Raw genomic sequence first — 22,350 nt, forward strand, 5'->3', positions numbered from 1 at the left:
GTCCATGCCTCGGTCACTGAAAACCTGCTCTAAACATGAAGAAACCAAAGGTAGAAGAAGAATGACTTTTGAAATTGGAAAATTCCGAGCACTCGCGAGTGCATGAACGCAGCAGTCTAAATACATGAAGGCCTTTAACTCTAGTATGCTTTGGTTCGGCTGGTTTTAATGTTGCAAATATTGTGCGTTTCCTTAAAAGGTGATTGCAAATTATGGGCCTGATTGATCGTTATTGACGAGTTTATCTGTCTCAGAGATAAGGCAAGACAAATCTGTGAGCATTTTGCGATTACAAAAAGGCCCACATACCGATTTTTTTTTTCAGTATATCAAATTCGTTCAGAATAATTTTCTGTGACCGGCACTTCCGCCTTTGTTCAACGTTGACGTTACGCCATTTCCGGCGACTTTTTTTTTTTTTTTTTTTTACATTTGTAGACCAGACTACAGTCTATGACCATACCACATGATGTCGCTACATATATCGTTCAGAATCTTCTGGAAGTTTAATGTGGAGTTTCATCAAGACTCTTAAGTTGAGTACTGTCATTGCACCCTCCTAAAATCAATGTTATGCACAATTAGTCTACTCTATAGTAGCATGCGGCAATTATTAAATTAGTTATAACTGAAAATGTGGAAAGAAGAAATGATGACAATAGCTGCTTGTGAAAATATGCTTGGAAAGCTGAACTGGAAAATTTGACATTTCTAAGGAGCAGTGGGACTATTTTAGCCAGTTTATATCAGGAGAACGCAACACATCACTGCCAGGGTGTTGATTGACTTTTGTTTGTTTGCAAGCACATGTAATATGCCCTCCTTCTGCTGATGCACTGTTGATACTTTCTGCATCGTTGTATCTAATTTATGTCATCCATTTATTGTCTATTATGTTTCCTGCCTGTTCCCTTTTAATCTGTTTGTTTGTTTTTATAATTGTTTGCCATTATAATGTTGTTATAAAAATCAATAAAATATCAATTATAAAAATGTTAAAAAACACGGCTTATTATGTTTGACGTATTTCTCGAGGATCTAAAACATGAGTGACCATCGTTCAACTATTTACTTAGAGAAAAAAACTTGCTGATTGTAGCCATGTCTTGGTCATGTCTTGGTCATGTCTTGGTCTTGTCTTACTTGATAAAATACTGGGAGAACATTTGTACTGAAATGACTCTCATTCTGAAAAAAAGACGGCCAAATTTACCATGAATTAATTTTGTTAGGAAAAATGCCAAAGGATAGTTAAGATAGTATCTTGCTAGAATCTGATATACCTACGATGTATGCATTTTGTTGGGCTTCTTGGTGGTATGTTTTTTACGTCATTTTACAAGTGGTTTACCTTGTTATGTCACATTGGTACATTTAAAAAAGAAAAAATAGGCTATAAAAAAAAGGAAAAATACTTGTGTGAGTTGATGCAGAAGCACTGTAAACAAAATGTTTGCCTTTCAGGAAAAAACTATTATTGTGACTATTTCAGCAAGTATAGTGTTGATATGCTTGGTTAATTCAAATATCCTGACAACCAAGAACATTTCAGTTAAATAGACTGAGGAATATTTTTAATCAAATAATTGGATCTTGTCTATAGGATGAACTGTATTTAACTGTGGAATAAAACATTATATAGAAAGCTGTCTTTAATATGATGGGGTGGAAGAATCAACATAAACAAATAGGCTAATGCTTTACATGAACTCTATATTCTCTATATATTGTACTGTACCTGAATGTAAAGGCTCTCATAGTACACTCAAATCCTGCTAAAACATATATGTTTCTTATTGAAAAAAGCCCTGTAAAATCGATAATTGGATTCACATCATAGACTTTAAATACACAGTCTATAATTCTAGTCATTGTGATGATGATGTGTGTTTGTATTTATTTTTGTCTAATTTGATACCCCCTTTTTCACAGATTTATATTTATCAAATAAAAAATGAGCTCGGCACAAAGGTTTCAAACAACCTCCATCTCTGTAAAATGTAAATAAAGGCCATCTGCTCCAAAAAGTAAACAGCAGAAGGACTCCTCCTATCCGGGGGTCGCTGATTCCTCAGCCCGCCCCCTGTCAAGACCACTCTCTTCTTCTATTGGTCAATTGCTAAAGTCCCGCCTCCGTAACGACTCACGTCTTTCCTCCTACCGAACGTCGGACCGCCTACCGCAGCCAGGACAAAAACAATCGGCATCCTCTGAACACTACAACATAAAACGGAGGAGTTGAACCAAAATCTGGTATCATTAAAACACATTTCAAAGATACGGACACCACAGAGGGAGAGATGGTTTCTCCGGTAACAGTGGTGAGTATTTTCGTTTAACATTTTAAACTAATTTTAAAGGAATAATACTGATAGCTAGTTAAGCTACACGATAACAACACTGCTTACCTTATCTCTGTTAATGTCAATTTATGTTTATGTTTAAAAACGACTGGCTCATTATTAGTTGTCTACTCTTTATTTGCACATGTTTTCAAAGTAGCAATTTCATGTCAAACTGAGGCCAGCTCTTTTGGGTTATGATTCATTAACCGGTACGGTAGGCTTAATAATAATATATTCCAATGAAATATTCAGCCAGTGCCAGTCGACACTGCCGCTGTTATTGTCAGTGTCTTATTGTCTCGGTATTTCATTGTGTTCATCTGTATCCGCTCGACACTTCAAGCTGAAACTTTTATTTTCAGAGGCTACTTCCGTGACATTTTTCACCCGGTTCATTCTCGATATACCACGTAGAAGAGGACTTTTCCTCACATTTCCAAAGCCAGCCCTGATAAAAAGAAAATCATGTGACGACCTTTTTTTGTCTTTTTTCCCCCTCTCATGTGCCCTCCAGTAACGCATGCGCAGAGCAGCTCTCTGCTGTGACTGCCTTACTTTGCAGCATCTGTGCATTGCACACACTCTATTATTTGGCACATCTTTTACATCTGCTACACAATTGACCATCATGCCACTGAAGAAATGTAGCTTCTTTAGCAAAAAAAAATAAAAAATCTACGTTAATAATTTACACCGTCCTGGCATCCTCTTACTTTACTAGAGCTACTTTTAAATTTTATTCCATTTGCAGGGAGCCATGAAGGATGGTGTGGTGTACCGTAACCTTTAATAAACCCTGATGAGGGGCCTGTGTGATTACTGTGAGAGGAGCCTGTGTGGAGGAATGCTTGACATACAAACTGGTTGCCTTAGAGATGTTGGTGCCGTGCAGATATTGGGGATACTTAAAGCCCTAGTGTTGCTGTGAAGGGGAATGCAGAACTTTTTGCTGTGATAAAAAACATCAAACACATATTTGATAGATATGACACAGACCTGGACAGGCAAACTTGACATATTATTGGGTACAAAATGTTCTGTGATTTTGATTACACTTAATAAAAGATAAGTTCATACAGTATATATATCAATTTTATATTAGGGGAAACGACACAACTGACAGCTCAGAGTGACTTGTTGTAAAATTGAATAGACACAGCAACGGCAAAACTATAAGACATATGGAGTGTGTATGGATAATAGAGCATAAAAGATACAAATAAATAAAGTTTATTAATATTTACAATGATATAAAAACATAATGCAATGGTATAAAATACTTTTAGTCTAAAAAAGAGCATGAAGTTGGCATCCAGGTTCACATGGGGCTGCTTCATCACGGGTCAAATGAGCCATTTTTTATTTAGCAGTGAGGAAGAAAAGAAGGCTTTAAATGTGTTACTCCCCTTTAGGCCTGCTCAGAGATCAGGGATCATTAGATTCCTTACTCATATTTTACACTATATTATTATTTACATTTTCTTTAGACGTAATTTTAATGTCTGACTTCACTACCTGAAAGAAACACTTCCCTTTTCAATGTCATCACTTTATAGAAATTTATCGATTTTTTTTTTTTTTACAGCTGGTATAGTCAGCCTTACAGTCTACAGACTACAGACTACAGCCTACAGACCAACATGTCCTCACCTTTTTCTGGACTTTGAACCTGCTGGCAGACGCACACTGTAACCCAGAGATACAGTGTGAGATTCACTTTTGCATTTTGGCTTTAATATGATACAATAGCTGAAGTGTTTTACTATTGTTTCTTGTCTTTGTTACTTAGTTTTATTCACTTAAGAAGACACAATTGATTTAACACATGCTGTTTACGGAAGAGCATGCTTCAACTAACATCCAGTTAATCATTCTTCTAGGTTCCTCTGTATGGAAGAGCAGCGTGTTTTACTGTACTTGTAAGAAGCAGTGGACCTGGAGGTATTCCTGCGTGTAATGCTACATAGAAACAACATTGTCGCATGTGTATACTCACACATTTGCTATGTCAGACAGGACCATACTAAGTTACAGTTCCTGTCTGCTAAACTGAGCACATAGGAGTTTGCAGGTCTTTTGTTAGTTTACCAGTATCATATTTCTGACACTGGGCTTGCTTATGACGCATGAGGTTGAATAGATGTTCATCCATGCTGGCTGTTATTCACTGCTTCAATGCTGTGCATTTGTCGGATCGTATTTGAACAGCTGCTTGTTTCCTCCTCTGGACAGCAGCTACAAGATGAGTTTAGGCTGCTGATCAGCTAGATGAAACTTTGCAATGTTGTACGCATTTAAAAACTAATTTAATGGGGAGTTTTTTTCACAGTTAAAGTCCGTCTGTATCATTGATGTAGTCCAAAATAACAAATATTTGTGACAATATTTTGTTGATAATGTTCCTTTTGGATTTGTATACAAGTCTAAAAAAAGGGGGGGGGGGGTAATTCTACTCAATTGTTCCTTAAAAAAAACCTATTGCTTGTCAGTGAGCATGCAAATTCAGTCAATCATTAACATTGTCATTCTTCACCAGGGAACAGAGACAGAGAGGTGCCAGCTGTAAATGCCACAGCACTTTTTTAAACAGGATCTATTCATCAGTGCTCGGTCAGGCTGAAATACAAACATTCTTTTATTTGCTTTCAGAGAAGCCAATATGTTCTGCTCTCATTGAATTAAAGATATTGGACTAAAAGCTTTCCAACCAGGTTTATGATCACTTTATACACTTCACTGGATTGGTTACGTCAGGTATTACAACAGTAATGGGTTGTGATTTGACAAACAATTGGCCACTAAACTAAATGGATGCCCCTGGCTAATTTCTATCTTTATTACTGCTGGAGATTTGTGCCCATGCTAATGACACAATGAGAGCAACTTTACTCGGAAGATTCAGAAACAAAAAATGTGTTGTGTGGCATGTTTAGTCTTGTATCTGGGCTGTTTGTTATTGTGTAGATGCAGTAAGTTTACATGAAAAACAACGGAAAGGGAAACTGCAAAGTATGGCTGAGTTGCAGCATGAATAGCATCAAAGGTTATGGGAATCTCTGACTTCCACCCACTTTCCTCCCTGGAATCTATTTTCCCCCAAAGCCCTGAATAGACTCCTCTTAGGTTTCTTTTCCCTAATCAAACTGTTTGTGATCATCAAGCATAACACCCCAAAATCACTAAGCCTGGTATTCTTTATAAAATAATAGTCCTTATCTGTTTAATGGGGCTTCTTGGAGCCATCCTTGTATTCAAGGTTTTAAACGAACAGATGTTGTGTTTCCTTGTGTCCTACATGTGTTTCCTTGTGTCCTGTGCTTACAGAGACACAGTGGCCTGATGAACACAGCTATGATATCGGCTAGTCTGGGAGTGCTGCCAGTGCTGGCCTTAATGGGATAGATAGACTCAGCAAACACTCACACACACACGTTTCTGTCATTAGACGAACTTTAATCTTAATTTGTGTCTCCATTAGTTTTATGAAAAGTGCACGATGAAGAGGAGAAGAAGTGCTTTAGTTCACATACACCTAAAGTTAGTGTGTTGCCTCAGTGGAAAAATCCCTGTCATGCTATCTGGAAGTAGAAGAAACTGATTCTATCGGAAATGTTTATGTAAGCAGAAAGCAAAGGCTTTTTTTGATGATAGTGTAGGATTACAAGCTCTTTGATACCCATGTCACTGTGGTAAGATTAGACTCAGTCTGGGCAGTTGTGGATGGCAAACCTCTTATTCCCCTTTTTTGAATCTTTGGTTGGCAGAGAAAACTTAGGAACTAAAAAAGACTAAAGCTCCCCAAAGTTGGGAAGAAACACATTCTTTAAACTGTCGGAAAGAAGCCTACAAATGAACTACAACGACAACAACCTAAAGATCTGAGTAAACAGATGGCACATCAGGGTGTCTGCCTTCGTGTCCAGTCCTGAGTCTTACCACTGTAGTGTTGTAGTACTCAGTCGGTCTTGGTCTTGAGACTGCTTTTTGAAGGTCTTGGTCTCGTCTTGGAATTGAAAGGTTTTTTACTGGGTCTTGTCTCGGTCTCGGGCAGGGTGGACTCCGGATCAGGACCGGTCAAGACCACCACCGACAGGCTATTTTTCCATGTTATTACTGTGAAGGAAAACACCTCTTTCTCAAAGAACAAATCATTTTAATTCCATTTACATTTTATCACCTGGTTATGGCCGCAACCTTCCCAGTGTTAAGTGAGTGACACGCTCCCTGCGCACAAGATGATGATTTTTCAGTGATATTCATGGTCTTGGTCTATGTCTTGGTTTCGCCCTGCATTGGTCTTGACTTGGTCTAGATCCCTAAACGTCTCGGTCTTGTCTCGGTCTTGTCTCAGTCACGGAGCACTCTGGTCTCGGGTATGTCTTGGTCCCAGTTAGTGTGGTCCTGACTACAACACTATAGTCATATAGATTATTCCATTTTTGCTCACCAGTATTATGTGCCCTTTCATCCTTGGCAACTTGTGTTATTTGCGTGAACACATACAGTATATGGGACCAGATGTAAACTTGTGGGTCAGATCCCGGGTGTTTTCCTGCTGCAGTAAGTGCACATGAATCTTATCAGCTACAGCAGGGCAGGCTTTTGGTCAGTCAAACATCATGTCTGATCCCGTACAGTCATTTTGGCATGCCATGTCATTAAACAGTTGTGCAATCCGAAGCCTCCCTTTCCTTCCCATATGAACGAGAGTGACCCCTCATAATCTTTCACCCCCCTCGCCTCCTTCCTCCTCCTCCCTTCTCCACCCCTTTAGTGCAGCTGTCATGTAAATACCTGTAACCCTGTCTTGCTCACCATCCCTCTCCCCTGAAAGCTCGCTCCTCTATGCTTCTTCCTTCCTCCTTTCCTCTGCCCTACTTACTTGCTCTTTTGTGAATATTGAGATTGGCTTTCAGCCTTCGTTTGCATCATTTTAGTTCACCAGCGAAGGTTTTATTGAGAGAGATGCTAAATTATTAAACTGGGAAATCAACCCTTTCCCTATTGCACTATTACCCCTCTTCCTCCTCCCCTTCTTGTATCCTCTTCATCTCTCCTCCTGTGATCTGAGCTCTGGTGAACCCTGTCTCACTTCTTCCTCTTGTATCAATCTCTCCTTTCTTCTCCCTCTTTAACCCCCCCCCCCCCCCCCCCCCCCCCCCGAGGCTAATTGTCCTCAACCTAGAAAGTGATTCTCAGAATCATAGGAGGGTGGTCACGCAAAAAGTGTTGTGAAACCTTTTTTCTTGCCTTGTTTTTTTTTTTTGTGACTCCCCTGTCGGGCCTCATCTATTTGGACAGAAAGAAATATGACTGCTTAAGCGGTTGGAGAGAAGAATTTGAGACTTCAGTAAAATGCACAGTTCTCAAGAACATGCCTTACAGAGAAGAGGAGGGCTGGAGACTCGCAAAGAAGAAGAAGTGAAGAAAAGGTTACAAAGTGTCAAAGAAATGGGTGCATTTTTCATTTCCTCTTAGACTTGCTGAATTCCAGTTCGGTGACAAATCACGTGCATGTCTCACACACTGATGTAAACTAGTAAGCACACAATGCAAGCCTTGAGGACTGATCCAGTCTCAACCACATCCACTTGTTTGCTGCTTATTTCCCCATTTTTGTGATTGAACAATGTGTCAGTGTAGCTCAAACACATGAAGTGCTTATTGATCTTCCAAGCCTCCTTTCTTGAGATGAAAGACAAAAGATCTACTCTTAATACAGAGTGACAACAGTGTTACTTTCTTCTGAATAACTGGTTTGAATGACTTCCTGTAAATGCAGCCAGCTATGACTCAAATTAATAACATAAATATCATATCTGCTTGCAGGTCAAAAGCGAAGGCCCAAAGCTGGTGCCATTCTTCAAGGCGACATGTGTGTATTTCGTCCTGTGGCTGCCCACCTCAAGCCCCTCCTGGTTCAGCGCCCTCATCAAATGTCTGCCCATCTTCTGCCTGTGGGTGTTTTTACTGGCACACGGCTCCAGCTTCCTAGGTGCTCACTCTAGTGCCCGCAAGATCCTGGCCGGCCTGATTTTTTCTGCTCTGGGTGATGCTTTTCTCATCTGGCAGGAACAGGGCTACTTCGTCCACGGTGAGGAGAAAATGTTACACACACACACACACACCAAGTCACTCTGTTAGAATCTTGTCATCTACAGAACGATTGGTTGATCTTGTAATGGAAAATCTGCTTGTATCAACTTGGGTATTCTTTGTAGTTGGGGTTCTCTTTGCTGTAAGTATGATTGATGTGTATCTGGGACATTGATAGAAAAGTTCAACAAAAGACGGAGAAAATGAAGACAAACAGCAGATCTGCAGTAGAAATCCATCATAGTAACAGACATAACATCGGGTTTAACTATTAGTGGTAAACACAACTTAGGGCTTTACCTCTAACAAGGCGATGCTAATCTGACAAAACTTTTAGCTTCGTGACAAATTCTCTGATCCCCTGAGTTCTCATTTTCTGGCCTCTTAAATAGGGCACATAGCCACATAGCATTGATAGAAAGGCAAATATTCTCATTATCGGGTGCATTCTATCTCTCTCGCTCTCTCTCTGTCTTCTTTTAAAAATCACCCAGAATGTAGCCCACTATGGCACTTATATGCACTAAATGGGTAAGGCAATACTATGCAATTTAAGCAATAAAAATGTAGTTTTTTCTTTCTAAAAATGGTCTCTTTTGTAAATTGACTATTGCTCTTTAAAAAAACAAAAGTATTTCTTGTCCGAATACTCGATTAACCGATAGAATAATCGATAGAATACTCGCTTACTAAAATAATCAATAGCTGCAGCCCTACTCTTAAACTTGTTGGGACATGTTACAGCAGCAATGTCAGACAGTTCAGAAATCCCCGAAAGGAGTTCAAGAATAACAGATAAAAATAGCTCTTGAAAATTCTGGTCAAAGTTAAAAGTCTAACGCTGTGTTGTAATAAACAGAGTCACCAATCCTGTCATTTCTGAAGATTTGAAGGGGCTGATTGTGATATCAAATATCTTACTTGAAGTTTCAAATCAGGACTTTGGCATGGCACTTATTTATCTTAGAACCTTCATTTTACACAGCGATGTTTAAGGATCTACTTTGATTGAAGTCATACATTTGAAATGTCCAACAGGCCTACTGATGTTCGCCATCACCCACATCCTCTATTCCTCCGCCTTCGGGATGAAGCCCCTCAACATGTCTGTTGGTCTGGTGGTCTCTGCTGTGTCCTCTGTGAGCTACATGCTGCTCTACCCCTACCTGTCGGGCCCCTTCACCTACCTGGTGGCCGTCTACATCGCTCTGATCGGCTTCATGGGCTGGAGGGCAATGGCAGGCCTGCAGCTTGCCAACGACCTGTGGACCTGGACCAAGCTGTCGGCCTGCCTGGGTTCCGTGCTCTTCATGGTGTCCGACCTCACCATCGCCGTCAACAAGTTCTGCTTCCCAGTGCCCCACTCACGTGCCATCATCATGGCCACCTACTATGCGGCTCAGATGCTGATCTCGCTGTCAGCGGTGGAGTGCCAGGACGTGGAGGTCGCCAGGAAGCGGTCATGAGGTACCAAGGGTTCTGTAGCAACTGGTCATGAGGTTGGGAAGGTGGAAGCCGCCCCCCCCACCTCCGGCTCTGAGTGATCATGGACACACTTCACCGCCAGATCCCCAACTCTCAACCCTCATCTCAATGTGGTGCTAATACACCGTAACCATGACTGGTCCACTATCACCGTAATACCCCTCTAGTATGGTAGTCTCACACCTCACACACCTCACACACCTGTCTTTTTAACACAGAGATATACCAGTATTATCATCTGTCCTCCGATCCTAGAATAGCTGTCTCAAGTTACCATGGAGACAAGAGTAGTACTATCAACCTGCTATATAGAGAGAGATATTCTTATTTACTTTGATCTATTATGTTTTAATTTAAGGGCAGTATGTCACTGGGGACCTGCTCAGTGTGTGGGAGAGCGATTATTCGTTTGTGTGTGTGTGTACATTGATGTGTGTATGACAAACACCCTTACCTCACCTTCCACACAGTCCAACCACACATCTACTTAATGTCCTCCAATCATCAGTCAACTCTTTCCTTTTTGCCACTTTCTCTGTTGCCCGAGACCTTGTTAAAAAGGGAGGGTTTTTTATATTTCTGTCAGCCTTTTTAGGTTTTTGTTCCCCTGAATTTAAGTCCGCTACTCTTAAAAGTCAGGAGAAAATCCACGTGTGTTTAAATTATGAGCAGTCCTACACAATTCAGTCACAACAGCCGCACTGCCTCTATTCACTCCACTGTCTAACACGCTCAGAAAAATACACTACTAGTCTCTCAGGATGAAGGAATTAGTTTGCTCTTGAATAAGTGATGGAGACAGAAAAATAATATGACATTGTAGGGAAAAGTTTGTGGCCTGCTGTCAAAAAGGGAGCACAGTAAACACTGGAGTCACAGAAGATTACTGTACACATTATAACCTGCAGTACAGTCGCCTTTCAGGCGTTTTTTAAGTGTTTTGTTTGCCACTTTTTCAGCTCACACACCTGACACTTACAACCCCTGCTGCTTTAGTTATTTGGAACAGTCCACAGGGGTTCTTATTGCCGGACTGGATCAGCCAACTCATGCTGTCATTGGCCTGGGACCATGTTATTAAGACTAACAAAAAGGAAAGGGCAATGTTACTGGCTCTCTGTGTATCAACTGTGCGTGTGTTTGTGTGTGTTTGTGTGTGTTTTTGTGTCTAAGTGGGCTGTTAGAAGATATTCCCTCATCCGTTACCGCACACACACAAACACACACATGAAAGTATGCACTTTACCCCGGGGCATCCTGACTGAAAAAAAAGAAGAATATTACAAAACATGGAGAAGAGTGAACTGGCTTGTCATGTGAGGGAACAGTTATCTCATTATTCCTAATAATTCCCTGTCACAGGACACTTCATCAGCTATAATCCTGCAAAATCCGCCGAAGATAATCCCTGACAGGTTGTCTGATATTTTGTCTTTCATCTATCGCACATTTTTTTTCCTCTCTCACCTTTCATTAGTTTCAACTCAGAGTGTATGGATGGGAGTTTTGAGTGTGTGTGCCTGTGTGAGCGTGCATATCAACGTCTGTATGTGTACCTGTGACAAATCAGAACCAACTCAAGGCCAGAAATGCTGTGAACCATCTCAGTATGAGTAGTACAGACTCTACTGGATATCTTTAATGTATTCTCTCTCAAGGTTCTTAAACTATCTCCATACCCCCTTCTCCTCTTGAATGTTTTAACTTCTTAGTCTTTAATGGTGGAGATCGGGCGTGTTCAGGGTGGTATGGCCGTAAGCATCTCCTGACAATTTTTGTCAGTTAAAGATGACTTTAAAGCTCCTGTAAAGAACTTCAGGTTTGGGTCAATTCTGGCGCCCTCATATAGACGAATCGCCACTTCTTATCTCTTTGCTGATTCTGTCAAATACATGTGTAAGTAAGGTTTTGAAAAAAACCTCTCATCTTGCCTGCTGTAACAGTCAAAATTGGGGAAAAGGCTATTTCTGCAGCTTACTCTAAATGCTTTAATTTGACACCTATCCCAGAACAGCAGTTCAAGAAGAAGTCATTCTTCTTCTTAATGGTCTTGTTGGCTTTTTTCACTCTTATTCATTAATATTAGATTGAGTCTATTTCATTAACAGTTCAAAACAGGAGCTTTAAGGTAATAATGAATTAGGTCAATTATATTCATATTGTGTGATATCTTATCATTCATTTGACCTTTAGTGCAAGCATTAACATTCGTAAAAAAAAAGCACCTTGTAATTAGTATAGAGTATGTCACTGGCTTTATGATTGAAACCACTAACAGTTTTTGTCCTGGGAAGAAAATGAATTTCATTACAAACTCCAGCAATCTAAAGTATTCATGTTTAACCTGTAACCTGATATACTGTGCTGTATATAAAACAAACATGGAGGCATGGAGAAGAAACAGACCCACGTTATGGGTTCCTCCTGCTGGGTCAATGACCCATTAAAGCTGTCAGAAACACCCGAATATACAAAAAAACAACAACACACACACACACACATAAAAATGTGATGATTCACCGCATCAGCCACCGTAAACGATCTGCAGGCAGGTCATGGTGTTGACATTCATAAAGCCCCCGTCTTGAACATTATGCTGAAGCAGAAAATCTTATTTTTGACCACAAAGGACACTCAAAACAGTCTTCTATTTCTGATAGTTCCTCATCCTCCGTTTTGTCCTGTCAGCGCTACATTTCTGCTTTGTCAGTGTGGGTTGTTTCATCAATCTGTGTCGCTTTGTTTTCTGTTCTGTTTTATAATGAGCCTCTCTCCTTCTGCAGACATGCACTTGCCTGCCTGTGCTGTCTGAAATCACAGTCTAGTGGAGTACAAGGAGACATGCGGGTTTACGAGACTGAATCTAGTATGCAGTCTAAAGTTGAACAGTGAGGGAGGGACGAGAGAGTCAAGCCGTCTTACTCATCCTTACTATATGTGGGCAACCTGTGTGGGCACTTCTTTTCTCCCTCCTGCCACATAAAGCCTCTTGACTCGTGTTCTTACAGTTCTGATGGCTACATGCCAAAGACAGGCTTTACTTCAACTACTTCTGAGAATATTTCTGACGACCAAGTAACATTTTGGAAAATCTCCATGCCTTTGTTAGCCCCTGGAGCAAAGAATAACCTCAAACACCACACTGAATCAGGAATGTGCCGGTCATTACGCCTATTTGAAGTATTAAGATGTTAACCCTGAAAATATTGTATTTCTTCGCCAATGACTGGGCACAGATAACCAAAACTGAAGCATTGAAGAACTCATTTCATCGAGTATATCTCGTTAGTGTTAGAGCCCATCTCAAGTATCAAAACCTCTTTTGTATTTGCATGGCACTCGAGGTCCCCCTCATTGGTCTTCCAGGAGGGTATTGTGAGCGACACTGTAGCTGGTACGAGGTGAGGTGATACATGACACAAAGAAAGAGTCCTTTTCCATCCTGCCCCCCCACCCCCACCTCACAGATGGCAGGCCAGCAGGCGCATCACTTTACCTCAGCCTGTCAACAGCACTGTTGTTCTGAGCTTTGTGCGTGCAGACAAAAGGGGACCTGAGAGAGCCGAGGGAGGCTGCTATAGTCTGGCCTGAGCTGTGAATAATGAGCTGGATCCACTCGCTGTTATGGTAGGGAGAAGGAGTCTGCACTTTTTGTTCCATTTTTACGTTTTCTCTCTCTTTCTTTTTGTGTCATGTGAGCTTTAATTTGAAACCATTGCTGTTGATGTGCAACATTCACAACCCAGAGCTCTAATTTTTTTGTACTCATGCATGGCAAGAAGTTGTCCACTGTAAACCCCTGGTGTCTTTTTATTGGCTGCCATTGACAGTCCTCCGACATCAGTATGAGCCTATGAGAAGTCTGTAGTAATAATGCTGGCTTCTTTTTGATATAAGAACCAAAACTGCACTTTTCCACACCCAGAGTAAGGCCAGTCAATCTCTCTTTTAAGCCAGCGGCTGAAGGGTTTCAAATAAAAATCATCAGGTGTACTGTTTCCTTTTAAGTATATAAGCTCAATTTTCCTGAACTCTTTGCATTTCTTTCTAAAAAAGAGAAAACTGAAGTGAATGTTCCATTGTTGAGGGTTTAAGCAGAAGAAAATGTTGCATCAACGCTTGAGAGAATCAGCATTTTTCTTTGAAAGGCATTATTGCCCTTGAAGTGTTACAAACATTTACGTATCAATCTTTTTTTTAAAGTGTTTTTATTTTTATTTGCAAAAAAGTCGCCCTAGAGCTTGCCTGTCAACGTGACAAAAAGCCAGGTTTGTTATCAAGATTACTTTGACTTCTTTTGTTTTCCCATCACAATCCATTGTTTTATGAACAAACTTTCTTTCTTTTATTTTTTCTCTAAGATAAACATACCTTGTTGTTCTGGATTTTCACTTTATGATTCATTTCCTTAACGACTGTAGAGATGAACTAGTTTTATTTGCTGTAGTGAAACTGCTATGAATGTGAATATCTATTGGAGAAATAAATGCAATTGCAATGCAACTTTAACATGACATGCTTCTGTCTTTTGTTTTTGTTTGTTTGTTTCCATAAATCTGAAAAATGTCATATGATATCCCAAACTGTTGAATGTTTCTACAGAAGCTGTATGCCCTCCACAGCTAAAAGAGCCATTAAAGGCAGAAAGGACTGGAGGACAACAGAGCGCTCTGTTCTAGTAACTACATGCTGCACTCTATTGTTGGTTGAAAAGATGCTTTCAACAGGCCCTTTAGAAACTCACACAGACTGTTAACAATGCTTTCTGTTGCATCTCACATTCACTTAGCCTTTTTTTTTAATCCCTTAATTCATTAATAAATACACACACACATTACATCTGTATTCCTGCAGGAGAGTCGTGCCAGTTCTCTCCAAATGCATCTCATTCATTCACAGCCAAGGTCTCACCACCAAAGAACTCCAGTCTTCGAAGAAAATGAAGCAAAATCTATCACAACTTTTACACAAACAGGCTTGGGGAGAATTCCAAACAATAAAATAAATTGCGCTGAATCTCTGAATAAATGTGAAGGACTTTCCAGTTATCTCATTACACAAAATATTGCTCCATTCATGTTTTTTTTTTTGTTCATTGTAGAACAGCGGAACAGGTTGTCATCCTGTTTGTTTTCTGTGGATTTATTCATGAAAAGAAATTGTGATGAAACAGAGAAGCTTTCCTTAAGTTTCCTTTTTGGTGCAGCAGCCTTTGGTTCCTGTCAAACACCTAGATTGATTATTCAGGCCTCCGATTCAAACTACTTCCCACTTATTGTGACTTGACTAAAGCAGAGCGGAGCCGGAAGGTTCCAGTGACGTCAGTTTAAAACCTGGTAACCTGACACTGCTTGTACCCTGATGGCTCCATAGAAATGAAGTTTGTGAGAGGCAGCACGGTGACGTCTGCTTGGAGCGGGGTCATGCTGACTATTCTGCAGCCCCACCAGACCACGCTCGTTCTCTCAGAGGCGATGTCTTTACAAGGGCTGTCAGGCCACTTTAACCCGAGGGGAAGCCGTCACACAGTGCTGTCAGAAAGTATAAGGACACTTTGCTTTGAGTGTTTACACTGCACCACTTGCTTAAAAGAACTTGAAGTGTCCGACTTTATACATCGACAACACATTTCTAACAATGAATTTAGACAGTGATCCTAAACATATAGAGTGGGAACTATTTTTAACACCTGACTCGTCATGCTGATCACCTGGCTGAAATCCAACTCAGCATGGCCTTCAAAGCTGTTTGTTGAGGATCAGAGTGAATGCCAAAAAGCCCTTCAAACCATCAGTGTAAAAGTCTGCAGTTCAGGTCTGGAAAAAAGCCTCAGCATGGGATTAAAAATGTGTCTCCTGACATCTGTGAGTTCTAAACGATCACAGAATTTAAAGAATTAGCAACTAAACATTTATTAAGACAATGCTCTGCTGTCTAACATTGCGATGCTTATAAAAGTAGTGCAGTTATACACAATCAAGTGCAGGGCAGTAAAAACAGCAGAATGAGGAAGATGACATGCCCACAGACTTGCCACAAAAGGTTTTTATTTGAGCAAGTGTGTGGGCATATCTTCTTCCTCATTCTCAGTCCAACGTTGTGAGACCCCCATCTTTTAACTGGTTACAAAGGTGACAGCTGCTACACATCTCAACAAGGGAAGTTTAATACTGTGTGTTTGCAAAGTCAGCACGTAGCCCTCACTGTATCATTTCAAATGATATAACCAGTTGAACAAAAATATGTGTCATCTGTCCTTATGATTTCTGCACAGAGGCAAGTTTGAAGTTGAAATCATTTCAATTTTGATATGTATTCAGAGGCATGTGTGCATTTCTGTTTTTGATAATCCAGTCTAATATACCAGGACAACAAAAGTGAGAAAAGTATGACATACGTTAAGAGCAGTTGACCTTTAACACTGATGCTGTTCAGGTTTGCAAACACTACCGGGACGGCTCAAGGGGAAGTAGGATTTTGATTCCAGTAGTTGTATAGTCAGCAGTGTGCTCGGCACTGTCCTCAAACCAGCCCCAAACTCTAGAACTGTTTCTTCAAAGGAGCTGTAAGGATATACTGTAGGTCAAAGTTAACTGTAACATTACTGGACTTCTGTTGTGGATTTTATCTGCAGACTCCAACTCCATTCATTTGACCGTAAACAGCAAACACAGAGACACACAAGAACCCTGCTAAATTAGTCAAATTCCTTCACAAGGAAAAAACAAACATTGGTAGCAAAGGGAGTTGAGGACAATCTCTCTGGCTTAGTGAGCTGACTAATGAGTCAAAATCCTCCCAACAACCCCAAATATTTGCTCCTGGAGTAGTGTGTCGACACAAGGATGTGAGCAAGTCTGACCTCTTGTGGTCATTTGATGCATTACCAAAGTCAGAGGAAGAGGTAAAATGATGGGAATAGAACAGTTTGATACCAGAATTTGGAAAGAGATCTTTACCGGTGAACACGGCCACTACACTCTCCTCCCCGTTGTCATTGCCATAGATTGTGATACTGAGATCTACTTCATCTACCTTGGACAGGACTTCTTACCTGCCACATGATGTTTAATCACAAAGCAAGTCACCCCATTGTCCTGCAAAGCCTTCCACTTCAGCATTATACATTTCCCAGACAGCTTAAGTACTCTCCTTTCCCATCAACATCTAGCAAACTGACGATCAGAGAGAAAATATTTGGTATCAGAAGTTTAGTTTGCGTTAAAACATCGATAAATATCTTCCATCAGCTAAGCACCAGCAACGTGCTCTAGGCTGTCTTCTCTGCCATCATTCTCTCATCCTTCATCACCTATAATCCATCTTTGTACCAGTAGGAGATCTCTGGAGGTGGCTTAAGATCAACTTTCATTTTATTTGCAATTTATCTGTAGGCCTGTTGGTTTTGGACGTAGATGTCAGAACTTTTTTAAATGTCATTTTGGTTTCAAAACAATTCTTAGCACACTATTTGTAAAGGAATAGAAAATGTCTAACTTTGGCGGCTCCTAGTGGTAATATCAGAAAATTCACCGTGTAGACTTAAATATGAGTCGGTGTCCACGACCATAGCATACAGCTTCTTCCTGAAACTCTCTGCCCCATTTCTACAGTTCCACAAATCACTGAGTAGAAGCTGTTGTCCAAAGCGACATACATCAAAGAGTTAGTACAACACAAGCAAGGATCCAGAGAGGAGGAAACAATGTCAAGTGCAATAAAACAGCTTTATGTCCAATCAGACACACAGGTGCTGACAGGCAGCACAGAGCCAAAGCATGCAGTGAAATTAAAGTTGAGCTATATATAATATATCATCATCAACAACAACACCAGCATCTGTTCTTAAGAGTTCTAATAATAAGCATCAAACCATCCTAAATAATACCTAAATATCGTCATCATCATCATCATCATCAATTTCAGATAGCATATTTAAATATAAAGAGACAAAGCACACAAAATATTTTGAACAGCTTCAATCTCAGCCTCCTAAGTGTGAGAAAAATGCCTATAATGGAGATTTTAAAAATGCTGCAAGACATTTGATTTAAATGGTTAGTTGAGAGGTGGTCATGCAGATCATTGATCGTGTTTTGTCTATGTGAGGCTTCTTTGTACACATACTATTGAAAGAGTGCAAATATTTGGTCAGAATCACAAGTATTGGGAAACTGATACCATGTAAACCTGGTAATAGCCAAAATGAAGTGAAATAAAAGTTTTAATTCATCTAGAGTCTGACGTGAATGTCTGTACTACTTCATGGTTATCATCAGTTGTGTAGTGGTGCCTGAAGAAGTGGGTATACTCTGAATTTTTCCCTAAATGTTTTTTTAAGTGGTCCGTCCAGCAGAGGATGCACGGCCTCTGTTACAAACAGTGACTTGCATACATATGTTAGTGTGTGGTATAGCCAATTAAAGACAGAGTAGGGAGGGTAATCCCTTCACCATCCTAGGAAAATAACTGCAGCATACTACTGAATATTGTCAATCAATCAATGATGATTTAGAAGTGGGTATACCCTGGAGACTGAAAACTAAGTGGGTATACTCCATATACCTGCGTATACCGTGGACTACACTACTGGTTATCCTCCAGACATCTCGGTTTTTCAACCATTAAAGTCAATAGAACACTTACACTTATTTGTCCACTGGATGGATGAGCTACAGTAAGGGTTGTGTTCATCAGTTAGTAGTGTGTCCAATATACACAAGAGATTTGCTTATGCTGAAAAAAGTCCTCCAACTTTTCTCTCCCCTGCACACGGACGTTCTTTAAGTGGCTGGTAAACCTAATAAAAGTAAAATAGACTTTAAAAGATTAAAAATTAAAAGAAGAGAGACACTTTAGGGTTCATTTGGCCTTTAACAGCAGGCTTGCCTGTTTTTCTGTGTACTTCAAAGACACATAGCATAGCAGGAATATCCACTCATATACTTTGTAATAAAAAACATCCAGTAGACCTTTGTCAAATACAGTAAAAGAAGAACAAAGATATAGCCTACTTACAGGAAACTGTAATTAACACAACCTTAGTGACTCTGCTTCTGTTCCTGCCTCCCCAGAGGACAGCCACGTGTCCTTGTGAAGATATTTACATGCCCCAGCTTAAACCTCGGGCAAGTAAGCATCTTGTTAGATAGAGTCCCAATAAATGAGCTTATTGTGAGGATGAGGGATTTGTTTGGATTACTATCAACTAAGCAATATAAGGGAAGGATTTATTATGCTATACCTATACATCTGAATTTATACAATGGAGGGAAGATGATGTTTTTTAGCATATAGCGGTATAAAAATCAAACCCTCTAATCTCAGGGAAAGGAGGAAAAAAAAGAGGAAGTGACTGCTCAGCTTCATCGAGTCCGAAGGGGGAAGTTTGTTTCATCATAAATGCTTGCTCCGCTGAAACAGGAAGACACAGTTACTTCAGGGGGGAACAAAGCATAACAAAGAAGCACAAAATGAAAGTACACAGGGTGCAGGATGTGACATACTTGTCCTGATGTTCAGTGAAAGCAGAACGTTGGCAGTGAGACCTCCAATGTTTTTGGTGTTGTCCCCAGCGTCTCAAACTTTCACATCCTTTGTCTTCAAGCTGTAGATCAGGACATCCTTAGCAGAGACACAAAAGAAAGTACTTCTTTGCAGTCATAGTTTTTTCCTTTGAGTTATGTTTTAGGAGAGTGTTGATGTCATAATACATTTATGTGCTTTCATCATCTGAGTTCCGGTGATGTCAAAAAACTCTTCCTCCTATTAGTTTAAATTCAGAAATCTTGACCAAGCTATAATTAAATATGCTGATGTTAAAGTTTACAGAAAGCCTGCTGCAGATTCAAGGGAAGTAAATTTAACAACAAATTCAAAAGTTTAAAAAAAAGAATAAACACAACAACCGATATGTGCTGCTAAAGAAAAGCTATGCTGCAAAAAGCATTTATGTTTTTGCAGCATAGCTTTTGTTGTAAATGCATTTGTTTTGGCGTTTTTATGTGATAAATTTATTCATTTGCTTTTTGGATTTGGACTTTTTATGTGTTCTGCATCATTCCTAGTTGCGGTCCTTTTCACCTAATGAACAATAATGCCCTCGTTGTTCACAGTACTTCAACTTCCTTTGGCTTGAAGTCAGACAGGGATTTTGGAGGTTTATCTGAGAGAGATATGAAAGACAAATGGGCTCTCTAATTACAGTTGGACTAGGTCATGTAAACACCTTACTGGAAAGGATTCAGCACCTGTAGGTGACAAAAGACATTTCACAATTGAATTGTTTTTCTATGTGGATACTCAGAGAAATGTGACGAAGAAAGCACCGGACTGTAGAAAAATACATCCATTCTTTCAACTGTACTGTATGTGCTGTACATGAAATTACAGATGTGAGTGAGACTGAAGAACAGACAGTAACAGTAGAGGATTAAAAGAGTCAAATAAACAGGAAATGAGAAAAGATTCAGCAGTAATTGATGGTACATGTGTCTCTGAGTTATGAGCAGTAAAAAGGATCTGAGTCCCATCTTTCACTTGTCTATGAAATGAAGACTGGCTGACAGCCTCTTGTCTGCGACCTGCAGACTGTAGGTCCCCATGTCACTGAGGCTCTATCTAGAAATGTGCAGCATGTGCTTGGTTCCCATCTGTTCCACTTCATATATCCCATGAGAGTACTGGATCTGCAGCAGTTCCACGCTGTGAATCAAAAACAGAATCTCCAGATGAAGGGAGAAGTGGCAAGTGCTTTTATGTAATGGAAACAAAAATACAATCACAAGTGAAAGATTCCCCAAAAACGACTGCATCCTGATGTTTGACTCCTACAGATCCAAGACCTTGGTGTCCTTAATTTGCTTTAGCACATAAATCATCATGTAATGGATTTATCATCAACTGACGGCCCAAGGGTCACATCCGGTCCCTCAAAGCTTCCCATCCAGCCCCCAGAATATAAATGATCTCGATTTGTCGATTAAGCAAAAATTAAAATGTATTACTCACATTAGGATAATGGGAGAAATTACAGTTCCCCTCTGACACCAACATCTTCACATCAGGTTTTTACAGCTGTCAGGCTTATGTGCAAGCATATTTTAAAGTCCAGCCCCCACAGTGTCTGTCGAGAAAAAAGCTGGCCCTTGTACAAATGTAGTTGATGACCCCTGATGGAAATGCTCCACTTATCCAAAATGTATTCACAGATTTGGAATCAACCAAAAAGAAAACTTACTTCAGTGTTGCTATGTGACATACCTTGGTTGCTATGGCTGCGCTGTGCGACATAAAAGTTTTCCCCCCACTTTTCCTATATTCTATTTAAAGCTGTTTTCCATATCACAATCAAAGATGTTCTTCCCTTAAAATCCTGTGATACATCAATAGCTCTCTGTGTGACAGGCCCGCCCACAAGCCCTCTCTTCATCATCGTCTTCACCTTCGTGAGGATGCCTCCGCACTCAGTACAGATCTTCCTGTAGTCCTTGTTGTCAGCTCCAGCCAGAATCTCTAACATCTCGTCCTCTGTGGGAGGCATCTTCTCTATCCTTTCTCCACGCTGCTTAACAAGAAGAGAAGGAGTGTGCTAACATGCACAGCAAAAAGGTTTAAGACAGAATCATGTTCACAACCCTGACAATGTGTGCACATGTGTGATGAGAGCACAAAAGCATTTTCCTTTGCTCCTGCAGCAACACTCTAACTTAATAAAGCTCTTAAGATCTCCTTCTATAGGTATTTCTGGATGCATGAAAAAAACAAAAACGGATATGTGGGTGGATTAAAGATAGCTCCATGACACCTTGACAGGTTTTGGAAGAGTCACAGCTAATATAAGACAAAAAGCTTCTGTTTCTTTTTTTTTTTTTTTTAGCCTCTTTTCAAAAGTCCAATGAATTTCAAAGACACAGTGGCCGCACCCGAATCCATGAGAAAAGAAAAACAGCCTGTAAGGATTGAAAGGCTCTAAATAAAGATGATAACAAAGAAAGAAAGAAAGAAAGAAAGAAAGAAAGGCTTATCATATAAAATGCCTTTAGGCTCATTTTCCATAACAACTAGGGATGCAGAGTAGTAGGCTTCTCCAAGCATGTCGGATGAAATGCACTTTGATTTGAAACACTTGAGATTTCTATCTGAAGTTTTACTATTTTTTTGCAGGTAACTAAGACATTAAAACTTTCAAACTGTCATGAAATCGTTTGAAATACCTCTGCAGTACTCCTGTGGAACAGTAGGAGGCAGTGGTATTCTGGGAAATACCCAGTTAACATTGAGCCCTGCAACTTAACAGTCACTCCTCACCAGAGAAACAGATGGCAAGGGAAGATGCATATGTCAGCACCCACAAGTTAATTGCTTTATAATAGCTATTTAAGCTTCACTTAAGCTCCCGGGCTGGTACAGAGAAGGCGCTAAA

The 22,350-nt window shown here is 40.1% G+C and overlaps 1 protein-coding gene and 1 long non-coding RNA gene across 3 annotated transcripts in view; one reads left to right on the plus strand and one right to left on the minus strand.

Annotated features, from left to right (window-relative positions):
* The window catches only part of LOC132973218 (uncharacterized), a 360,126-nt gene that overhangs the window by 134,033 nt on the left and 203,743 nt on the right, over positions 1 to 22,350 (minus strand). The window lies entirely within an intron of this gene.
* tmem86a (transmembrane protein 86A) lies at positions 2,184 to 14,435 on the plus strand. The gene is made up of 3 exons (XM_061036540.1): positions 2,184 to 2,321; positions 8,175 to 8,439; positions 9,480 to 14,435. Exons 1-3 carry the CDS (start codon positions 2,301 to 2,303, stop codon positions 9,905 to 9,907), a joined length of 714 nt encoding a protein of 237 aa, XP_060892523.1. The 5' UTR covers positions 2,184 to 2,300; the 3' UTR covers positions 9,908 to 14,435.

This window comes from Labrus mixtus, chromosome 4 (assembly GCF_963584025.1).
Source record: "Labrus mixtus chromosome 4, fLabMix1.1, whole genome shotgun sequence".
NCBI classification, from domain to species: domain Eukaryota; kingdom Metazoa; phylum Chordata; class Actinopteri; order Labriformes; family Labridae; genus Labrus; species Labrus mixtus.